Source organism: Oncorhynchus nerka, linkage group LG26 (genome assembly GCF_034236695.1).
Source record: "Oncorhynchus nerka isolate Pitt River linkage group LG26, Oner_Uvic_2.0, whole genome shotgun sequence".
In the NCBI taxonomy this organism is placed as follows: Eukaryota; Metazoa; Chordata; class Actinopteri; order Salmoniformes; family Salmonidae; genus Oncorhynchus; species Oncorhynchus nerka.
Genome location: NC_088421.1, coordinates 21,959,589 through 21,971,112, shown reverse-complemented (window position 1 = coordinate 21,971,112; position 11,524 = coordinate 21,959,589). Strand labels below are relative to the sequence as shown.

General features: G+C 41.6%; 1 protein-coding gene across 1 annotated transcript; it reads right to left on the bottom strand.

Annotated features, from left to right (window-relative positions):
• Window positions 1-116: 116 nt before the first annotated feature.
• On the bottom strand, window positions 117-7,783 carry LOC115110719 (splicing factor U2AF 65 kDa subunit-like). Its single transcript, XM_029636585.2, has 11 exons — window positions 7,493-7,783; window positions 6,575-6,749; window positions 6,338-6,441; window positions 6,023-6,174; window positions 5,780-5,896; window positions 5,531-5,669; window positions 5,327-5,406; window positions 2,535-2,657; window positions 2,328-2,414; window positions 1,981-2,223; window positions 117-1,792 (listed from the first exon to the last, which is right to left on the bottom strand). Exons 1-11 carry the CDS (start codon window positions 7,539-7,541, stop codon window positions 1,655-1,657), a joined length of 1,407 nt encoding a protein of 468 aa, XP_029492445.1. The 5' UTR covers window positions 7,542-7,783; the 3' UTR covers window positions 117-1,654.
• Between the last annotated feature and the right edge of the window lie 3,741 nt (window positions 7,784-11,524).

Genomic DNA, 11,524 nt, shown 5'->3' with positions numbered 1-11,524 from the left:
AGTCATTTAGCAGACGCTCTTATCCAGAGCGACTTACAAATTGGTGCTTTCACCTTATGACATCCAGTGGAATCAGCCTTATTTCATAGCTACAATAATGATACTATAGACTGACAGAAGATGCAGGCATTTATTCAAGGCATGGCAGTGGCAGGTTAGATGTGTACATAAAAATGCTTTCAGTTTTGGCACATTCAAAACCACATTTACAAAAACAGTAATTATAATTATTTTGAATCAATGAACTGGATTTCATTAGTTGAAAGCTGATTTCCAATGTACCCATAATGAAGCATACTGTTTTTGTTGTAATCGTATGTGATATACAGTACATAATAAAACACTCAAAGGTAGTCTCACTGTAATGATGAATGATATGAATTACTGTCATACAACGACAATGTTGGATCAACTCACGTCTGCAATTTTCATGAAGCTTAAAAAACCTTTGGGTAAAAATAAATTAACCAATTTTCTTCCATACAATTACGAAAGCATCAGATAACAAAAACACAGGATATACATTAGCTACATACATTATTTACATCAATTGAAAGCACATATTCTAAAATCTCCTCGTCCTTTCCTGTAGGATGACCAAATATTTCTTATTAAAAAAACTATGCATAATGTCCCTTTCTATGGCCAGTGTGGTATTGTGACCTTGTAATTTTTTGCTACAATCTAAATGACACAAATTCTTAATCCAGAGCACGAACACAAAACAATCCGCAAATGTCAAGGTTATGGGTTTAAACCGCTGTGAAAATGCCCAAATCATGACTTTGTTGAAACAATTGTTTTGTTCACTGTTTGTAAATATTAGTGTTCAGTGTTTATCTAACACACGTTTTTTGGTGTTTGAGTTTTAAACTTCAGGATTGTGGAAATGTTTTGTACTTCCCTAGAGTGAGATGAACCTGTGGAAACCATTTTTATGTCTCTACATGCATTTTGAAGGAAGTTGCTAACTAGCGTTAGCTCAATGACTGGGAGTCTATGGTACTTGGCTCGTGAAACTACCTCTAACTTCCTTCATACTGGATGCAGAGACATAAACATGGTATTCACAAGTTCATCTGACTCTGGGGGGTATAAAATAACACTTCACTGTTAGTTACTTCTCAGAATCACACGGTGAAAGTATGATAGCTATCAAATATAGGTTCATCTCGACTTAACAATTCTTTAAGTTAAGAGACAAAATAAGCTTGTGCTCAGAATAGAAATCTAAACATTTCACTTTTGTATCATCTCATTGATTCCAGAGTTAAGAAAGACCGCAACATTGGCTATGTTACAGTCTGGTTTTTAGATCTAAGCACACATGACATTCATACTACTTCTGCAAAGGGAATCCTACACAAATAGCATGGTTTTATTTATTTGTATACATTTCATTAAATTCATTCACTGCACACAGATATTTTTTGTTGATGTAATATATCAGGTAGAGTATCTAAAAGACACATGTAAAAATCTAGTATTTTTCCCCAAAAATCTGTACTACTGTAGTAATTGAGGATAGGGTTACAACGTACTAGCTGTGAATACTGGAGAGAGAACACACGATACTGAAGAGCTGAAACCAGGTTTGAGGAAGCAGGAAAGAGGAGGTCCCAGTTAATTCCATGTATTGCCTCCTGTTTCCCCTCTACCCTGAGAACTCCTGTCTGTGATACATGTCTGGATCATAGTATTTGGTTACCACCACTCTGTTGGCAAACTTGCGGCCAGTGAGGGCCTGCATGGCTTTCTGACAGTCTGCAGTAGAAACATACTCCACAAAGATCTGAAACAAAAAGAACCATCAACTTCATCAGGATCCAAATAGCAGATACATACATGTTACTTCAACAACAATTCATACTTCCTGTGGTGTATTAGTTTTTTATTTTGTTCAGACCAATTACTTATGTTTAACAACAGTGAAGAGCAGAGTCCCATTCTGTATTGAATAACCTCAGTTCAACCTTTTACCTTGCCACAGCCAGGGAACTCCACTCCTTCGACAGGCCGGGGAATCTCGATGGAGCGCACGCTGCCGTACTTGCAGCACTCCTCACTGATGTCCTCCAGGATCTCCTCGTAGTCCTCGTCTTCCACCAGCTCCTCAGGCATCACCATGTTGAGCAGGCACAGCACCTCCGTGGGCAGCCCAGAGTTCTGAAGTCCCTGCAGCCCAGGCACCTGCAGCGTCACCGGGGTCTCGATGATGGCAGTCTAGGTGGGAGGAAGGAATACAGCCCAGACAGACGACACATTTAGACTGCTGGTACTCACATTTGTTTCTTGCAATTCAAAATGCACAAGGGAACTGCGCTCACCGGATTGGCGTTTTTGGCTCCCACACTTGCTCTCTGGACGATGAGCTTTTTGTCACCCAGTTGCATGCCATTGAGCCCAGCCACCGCCTGACAAACATACACAGAAACTTTTCAAATATGGAATAGAACCTTAAAAACAAGATTGATTTGACACCAAAAAATGATAAACCATAACCATGAGAAAGCATAGCATTTGCTCATCCGTACCTGATCAGTCGCACTGATGTCAACATATTCACAAAAGGCATAACCTTTGGAAAGTGACGTGGCACTGTCCTTGACAAGGTTGAAAGCTTTGAGTGGTCCGAATGATGTCAAGAGCTCCTTCACCTGCATAAGAGATGAAGACAAGCAGAGGCATAAGCAGGGTAATATGAATCCACCACATTTTCTACTGAATGAATTCTAAGCCTCCATTTAAAAGTCATGAGGAGAGAAATCATATCAAGGTGAATGGCCTGGAGAAGTGCGATAAATGACATGGTCAAAGAAAACAAAATATTTGTATCTTGTATTAAAAAAATAAAAATAATTGTAGAACGTTTATCAGTTTCAGTGTGAAAACGAAGCAAATCAATTGTTTGTTAATAATTTGTTAATAATTTGTATATGCATACAACGGCTGATGTTTTACAGATGAACTCTATTTAAGTATGACATATACTAAATCCACAATAATCCAGGGAAACTATATATGAGATTTTTGAAAGAGCCCTGAATGACTGATTTTCTGTATGACAAAACAGGTACAGATAGACAGAAATGGATTTACAAACTTTGTGTAATGTATTTCATTTGATTCATATTTTACCAGAAATGGATTTACAAACTTTGTGTAATGTATTTCATTTGATTCATATTTTACCAGAAATGGATTTACAAACTTTGTGTAATGTATTTCATTTGATTCATATTTTACCAGAAATGGATTTACTTAACAATAAAAGTTATTAAACAGTAATAACACAAGTTGTGCTGAAAATTGTGCACTGATTATAAAATCCAATAATGATGAACCCATCATCAAAGTAAACTGATTGGCTATCACCTCATCTACAAAATGCACTCGTTTCATGACAGTACATCATGTTAACACAGTCTTAACTTTATTTTTAAGGCTGAGAACCACCCCAAAACCTAACATTAATCGGGTATCTGTTTATTTTATCCCACCCCTAACTAATTTAGTCCTTAACGCGTTTCAAAAGAGTGATGGAAGAGAGAGAAAGAGTAGCCAGGAAGGGAACCTGCTGGCTAGGAGTGTATCCGTGGGAGGAACGGAATGTCTTACTTGCCTTGTGTTACATGTTGGCATGGCAGCAGTAGATCAGTACTACTGAACAAATTATGAGCGCAGACTTAACGATCTTACAGGCCCCTAGCTGGGGACAAAGTGGGGGAACAAAAATGAAAGAGCTGTGAGTATCAAAGCAGTAGCAGTGACTGCAAGAGTAAAAAAAGAATAAGAAAATAAACACCAGGGTACAATCAGGGTACTGTTTAGAAAGAAATCAGGAGGAATGGAAAGTTAGAATCCAATTAATTTAGTGCACAACAACAACATTGCAGAACTATGCCGTTTCCCAATCTCTCTGGAACTTGGAGTGAAGATGTAGCAGTCAGGGCTTAATATGTTTAGTGTGAGGAATCATGGAATACGGTTGTTGGCAACCATTTGACTTAACCAGGAATTTTACTCTAGCCTGCATATTGTGATATCTAGGACATGTTACCTCGCTCCATCTTATGAACTGGACTTTGCTTACCTTTGTCAAATAAGCATGGTTAAAATGAGAAATTAGCATACAGCTGAACAGTTACACTTTTCACTCACTGGAGTACTGATAATCAAGCCTATTAACCCACCAATTCATATACTTATAGCTCCTGCTAGCAGGGGGTCACGCATTTATCCCATTCAAAAGTATCTTTTCATGGGACCATTAGTGACTATAAACTACTTATCTGATAGAGATACTATTGTTCTCTCTGAAATCAAGTGAACGAAATGAAACTGTGTTGATGATTATGCATAAATAATATGTGTAAATACTAATTCACAATTTAGTTCAGTCATGAAATCACTAGCTGAGTTTTTATTCAAACACATCAGAGCGATTCATGGAGTGAAAAATAATGTCTTCACATTAACTAATGCTAATGAATAATGCTAATGAAATGTAATCTCATGATTGCTAACAGAAGTGTAAAAACAAACTGCATAAAAGGAGGAGTTACTGGCATCTTCACAAATATCAGACATAAATACTACGTACATTCATATTTGATTTCCATACAACACTGGTCAAATTGTAGACACAATGAAAACAGAACCTGAAAAAATATTAATTTTAAGAAAATTGTAATTCAATTGAAGGTCAATTATTCAATGTTTTTCAAACAGCAACTTCTCCTTTGGGTAGTACATTGTGCTTAGCACAAAAGCACTCTCACACCTGCAGGGTGTGACTGAAGCAAATGCTGTCAGTGCTGAATGTGTTAGTTCCTATAAGCATCTCTACACTACTAAATGCCTGCCATGGACTTATGGCCAGGGAAAGAGCGTCAGCTAGTTAAGATACTGTCTACTTTAGGCCAAATGTTATTCCCATTGTTACTCCCTAGTATGTTTTATTCACCTGTGCCTATAAGCTTTATTTAGCTCACTGTATCTCAACCAGTGGAGGCTGTTGAGGGGAGGATGGCTCATAATAATGGCCAGAAAGGAGCAAATGGAATGGCATCAAACACCTGGATCCCATTCCACTGATTCCGCTCCAGTCATTACCACAAGCCCGTTCTCCCTAATTACGGTGCCACCAACCTCCAGTGGCCTCAACATGGTTGTAAGTGTAAAGGACAAAGGTCACTTCTCCCCCAACCAACCAGAACAGAATACTGTAAGTCTGTCACTTCAGTGACCAGTTCAAGAAAGTAATACAAATGAGGGTAAGGTATGCTTGTGTTGTCAATGTGAAATGCCTGTTTGAGTGAAGTACCTGATCATCATTGAGATAGTTGGGTAGGCCTCCAATAAACAGTTTATGTGGGGAGTCTGGTACCACTGTGGACACGACACCTACAGAGACAAAAACAACAATAAACACGTTCAACTGCAATATACCTGTACTGTATAGCTGATATCTACTGGTGCTATGAATGTGAACTACATAACTAAGAAAGCATGTTGCCACTGTACAAACCTGGGACATGAAAAGCAGGTTGCTCTGAAATGCCAGGTAAGGGCCGGTAGTCATGTGGTCGTCTTATCTTCAACGACTGACCTTGGAAAATGATTCCATCGAAAGCCATGGCCTGTGTGGTCTCATCGACAGACCGGAACTGGAGAGGAAGATGCCAAACAGGGAGTTAGACAGTTTAAGTAAGTTATGCAAGGCAACTAATGTTACACACCAACATATACAGAAGAGAGAGGACACAAGGCAACCTACCTCTAGGAATGCAAAGTTTTTATCCTGATTTATCTGCACAGCAAGCACAGGGATGCTAGGGGCTTGCGATAGGCCTGCAAGCCTCATTTGGGCATTGAAGAATTCTGCCATGGACTCCTAAAAACAGAAATAAATAAAGGAAAAAATATCAGCTGAAACCCATACAGTAACTGCAAAAATACTGTGAAATACGATGTTGTCACTTCAATGTGCAAGACAACGTAAGTCCTCTGGGAAGTTTACCTCTGTCACACCAAAGGGAATATTGCCAACATAGAGACGTCGAGCCTGCCTAGTCATCTGACTGCCAACTATGGGCACTTGGGTGGGTGTTACTGCCAACCCACTCATGGCAGATGATGCCAGCAGGGCTATTGTGGGTATCTGCCCAGCCACTGAAGGGAAAAGTAGAGAGTAAGAGAAACTTCACACAACCTTAGTAACTGGCACTGTTCTGGACAATTAATTCTTACATGTATGAACTTAACAGGAAATAAATAAAACAGGGGAACATTACAGTAGGATATTAGCCACAGGCAAAGAGAAGCTGACAGATACCTTGCATAGCTTTGTACTGCAATGGTGTGATGTGTTCAAAGCCAGGGGGAGGCACATCCCAGTATCTGCAGGTCCTTTTCCTCCTTGTTCTTCGTGGAGAATAGCTGAGTAAACGGAATACATGTTGGCTCATTGTTGGCAAAGGTAACACTGAAAAGGCAATACCTTAGTATACCTGACATGCTGCTTTCTGTCAGTGAGTGGCTCCAGGTACTGTATCAGGGGCTAAATACTCACCTGTGCTTCTTGTGATCCCGCGAGGTGCTCCTCTGCTCCCGGCTCTTCCTGTCTCTACTGCAGCTTCGCTTCTCTCGGCTCCGGTTGCCCCGGTCTTTGCTCCAGCTGCAATGTTTCTCACTGCGGCTCTGAGACCCACTGCCGCTCTTCTTCTTGCGTCTCTCCTTCTCTCTCTCTATGTCGGTGGGAAGAGAAAGGATGGAACATAAGCCAAGCTTTTGGTAGCTATATACAATCATGTTTCAGCATCATTAAGCACAATGGGTCACTATAATACACCGGACATACCTAACATGCATAGAAGGGTTGTAATAAGCTAGTATGAACTCTTGAATAAACTTAATTTGATCGGGGTAAAATCCACAGAAGCAGCTTCCAGCTATGTGAATAGATTTGACAGAAATGAGTTCATAACATTCCAGTGGGATGCTTATTATGGACCAAGATATAGCTAACCTACCTGCAAGCTGACCAAGCAAACGAGATGGATCAGTCAGTCTGGGATAGGTAGCTTGCTTATCTTGGTAACTAGCTAGCTAACTCTAGCTGGCTAGTGCAATAGATCAGTGAGTGCATCTAGATATCTGGTGCAGCTATAGTTCGCTAGTTAACTATCAATTTAGCTAGGTAACGTTAGATAAGCTAATTCACTCGAACTATAGCCATGCCATGTTTGCTAATCAATAAATTAAGTGGCTAATGGTTAAATTAGCTAGCTAGTCAAATAAGCTACATCTGCATACAGCATGACTAGCTCTTCTAGCAAAGCTATCTAGCTAACTTGACAACTAGCTACATAACCACAGCAATGCATGCTAGTTAGCTAGCTAACGTTAGTTAGCTATCAAAAAGCTTCTAGATAGTTAGAACCATTGCAACACATCCAAAGTTGAAGGCTGAAATAAAATGGGAAATCACCCTGTCGGTTTTCGCTCAGCTGTTTTTCGAATTCCTCAAAATCAGCCATGATTAATGCAATATTTTAAATCGATGATATTCTGTATCTGCCTGATTGCCTTGACGGACCAGACTGTCCAGAGTCCAGCTAGCTGTAACTCCCCAGTACTGTAGTAGACGGCTCCATGGATTTTTCCAGTCGTCCAGGCAAACTGCTTGCGCTACCCATTCCACAGAGTGATAGAACATAGCTACCCAGATGAGAGAGTAGCCAAACATTCCAACAGGGTGCAGATCAGGGAATATAATAGAAACGATGCGCAAGGGGAGCGTTCAAGAGCAAGCACACTTTGTACGTAGAGCAATCACACTTTGTAGAGTTTTAGTCAATCCTGTAATCGTAATCAATATCAGAAACTGAATGCCACGTGAGGATTAATTAGTATAAAGATGAGAAGATAGTAACATGTTTTCTCTACAACACTTATAATAAAGTTTATTTGATACAGGTTGGAGATGGAGACATTGGGTCAACATTTGGGATGGAATAAGACAGCTCAAAGAAGCTGTGAAGCTGACAAAACAGTGCATGTGTGTGTGTGTGTGTGCAGGGCTGGACTGCACATCTGGGGCCGATGTGCCTTGCTGTTTTAAAGCATTTAAAAAAACTATTCTATATATTTTGATGAAAATAATCATGGCCTCTAAATCATCAAGCTGCATACTGGACCCTATTCCAACTAAACTACTGAAAGAGCTGCTTCCTGTGCTTGGCCCTCCTATGTTGAACATAATAAACGGCTCTCTATCCACCGGATGTGTACCAAACTCACTAAAAGTGGCAGTAATAAAGCCTCTCTTGAAAAAGCCAAACCTTGACCCAGAAAATATAAAAAACTATCGGCCTGTATCGAATCTTCCATTCCTCTCAAATCTTTTAGAAAAGGCTGTTGAGCAGCAACTCACTGCCTTCCTGAAGACAAACAATGTATACGAAATGCTTCAGTCTGGTTTTAGACCCCATCATAGCACTGAGACTGCACTTGTGAAGGTGGTAAAATGACCTTTTAATGGCATCAGACCGAGGCTCTGCATCTGTCCTCGTGCTCCTAGACCTTAGTGCTGCTTTTGATACCATCGATCACCATATTCTTTTGGAGAGATTGGAAACCCAAATTGGTCTACACGAACAAGTTCTGGCCTGGTTTAGATCTTATCTGTCGGAAAGATATCAGTTTGTCTCTGTGAATGGTTTGTCCTCTGACAAATCAACTGTAAATTTCGGTGTTCCTCAAGGTTCCGTTTTAGGACCACTATTGTTTTCACTATATATTTTACCTCTTGGGGATGTCATTCGAAAACATAATGTTAACTTTCACTGCTATGCGGATGACACACAGCTGTACATTTCAATGAAACATAGTGAAGCCCCAAAATTGCCCTCGCTAGAAGCACGGGTTTCAGACATAAGGAAGTGGATAGCTGCAAACTTTCTACTTTTAAACTCGGACAAAACAGAGATGCTTGTTCTAGGTCCCAAGAAACAAAGAGATCTTCTGTTGAATCTGACAATTCATCTTAATGGTTGTACAGTCATCTCAAATAAAACTGTGAAGGACCTCGGCGTTACTCTGGACCCTGATCTCTCTTTTGAAGAACATATCAAGACCATTTCAAGGACAGCTTTTTTCCATCTATGTAACATTGCAAAAATCAGAAACTTTCTGTCCAAAAATGATGCAGAAAAATGTATCCATGCTTTTGTCACTTCTAGGCTAGACTACTGCAATGCTCTACTTTCCGGCTACCCGGATAAAGCACTAAATAAACTTCAGTTAGTGCTAAATACGGATGCTAGAATCCTGACTAGAACCAAAACATTTGATCATATTACTCCAGTGCTAGCCTCCCTACACTGGCTTCCCGTCAAGGCAAGGGCTGATTTCAAGGTTTTACTGCTAACCTACAAAGCATTACATGGGCTTGCTCCTACCTATCTCTCTGATTTGGTCCTGCTGTACATACCTACACATACGCTACGGTCACAAGACGCAGGCCTCCTAATTGTCCCTAGAATTTCTAAGCAAACAGCTGGAGGCAGGGCTTTCTCCTATAGAGCTCCATTTTTATGGAATGGTCTGCCTACCCATGTAAGAGACGCAAACTCGGGTCTCAACCTTTAAGTCTTTACTGAAGACTCATCTCTTCAGTGTGTCATATGATTGAGTGTAGTCTGGCCCAGGAGTGGGAAGGTGAACGGAAAGGCTCTGGAGCAACGTACCGCCCTTGCTGTCTCTGCCTGGCCGGTTCCCCTCTTTCCACTGGGATTCTCTGCCTCTAACCCTATTACAGGGGCTGAGTCACTGGCTTACTGGGGCTCTTTCATACCGTCCCTAGGAGGGTGCGTCACTTGAGTGGGTTGAGTCACTGATGTGATCTTCCTGTCTGGGTTGGCGCCCCCTTGGGTTGTGCCGTGGTGGAGATCTTTGTGGGCTATACTCGGCCTTGTCTCAGGATGGTAAGTTGGTGGTTGAAGATATCCCTCTAGTGGTGTGGGGGCTGTGCTTTGGCAACGTGGGTGGGGTTATATCCTTCCTGTTTGGCCCTGTCCGGGGGTGTCCTCGGATGGGGCCACAGTGTCTCCTGACCCCTCCTGTCTCAGCCTCCAGTATTTATGCTGCAGTAGTTTATGTGTCAGGGGGCTAGGGTCAGTTTGTTATATCTGGAGTACTTCTCCTGTCCTATTCGGTGTTCTGTGTGAATTTAAGTGTGCTCTCTCTAATTCTCTCTCTTTCTCTCTTTCTCTCTTTCTTTCTCTCTCTCGGAGGACCTGAGCCCTAGGACCATGCCTCAGGACTACCTGACATGATGACTCCTTGCTGTCCCCAGTCCACCTGGCCGTGCTGCTGCTCCAGTTTCAACTGTTCTGCCTTATTATTATTTGACCATGCTGGTCATTTATGAACATTTGAACATCTTGGCCATGTTCTGTTATAATCTCCACCCGGCACAGCCAGAAGAGGACTGGCCACCCCACATAGCCTGGTTCCTCTCTAGGTTTCTTCCTAGGTTTTGGCCTTTCTAGGGAGTTTTTCCTAGCCACCGTGCTTCTACACCTGCATTGCTTGCTGTTTGGGGTTTTAGGCTGGGTTTCTGTACAGCACTTTGAGATATCAGTTGATGTACGAAGGGCTATATAAATACATTTGATTTGATTTGATGTTAGTTTGCTATCTGGGGGCCCTCAACCGATGTGTTCATAATATGCTATCTGGGGGGCCTGACCTCCAGGCTGCTCTCAACGCCCCAAAATAAAATAATAATATTAACCTTTATTTTGGGGGGAGGGGAGGGTTGGAGTCCCCTGGAGGTCGGGGCCCCATGGCACGTGCCCTGTGTACCCATTCGGTAAGCCGGCCCTTTGTGTGTATGTGTCTGTCTTTCTGTCTGTGTGTGTGTGTAGGCTATGCATGCTCACTGTGTGAGTGTGTGTGACTCAGTTTGTTTTCTATGCCATATCCTTGCTTTGTGGTGCACTAAATGAAAACAGAGCTAAATAGAGCAAGGCCTTAGCAATGGGACACCATCTCCCCCACGACCTCTGCCTCCTGGAGGTGTGAGCTGCCTTGCCATGCTAAACATAACATGTATACAACATGCATGGAAAATGACTGACTCAGATGTGCACTATTAAAAGAGCTCAATTCCCAAAGTATTGCTGGGGGGATGGGGACTGCTGGTCAGAGCTACAATCTGTGTGGGCTGGGGCTGGGAACATTGCCCCAAATGCTAGCAGACATTTTTCCACCAGAGGTCTAGCCACCCCAAACCGTAAGTGGCAGCTGTGGGAATGGTATCAAACCATACTATAGGTGTGAAATGGAGACAGTCAGCCAATGACACACGGCCAGGACAGTATTTGCACGTTTTGTGTTGAGACACAGGGAAACTTGTTACTGTAACTGTATAGTTCCATGTTCTGATTTCATTGTAGTTTGTGTAGGGATGGCAGGATAACATCTATGATTACGGTCCTTCGTTTTTTTCCACAAT

Excerpts from the sequence above, each read along its gene's own strand:
- LOC115110719 (XM_029636585.2), bottom strand. The coding sequence starts at position 7,541 with ATGGCTGATTTTGAGGAATTCGAAAAACAGCTGAGCGAAAACCGACAG. Across the intron at positions 6,175-6,337 it reads GCAGTACAAAGCTATGCAAG|TGGCTGGGCAGATACCCACA; the intron begins GTATCTGTCAGC and ends TTTTCCCTTCAG. Across the intron at positions 2,415-2,534 it reads ACATCAGTGCGACTGATCAG|GCGGTGGCTGGGCTCAATGG; the intron begins GTACGGATGAGC and ends TATGTTTGTCAG.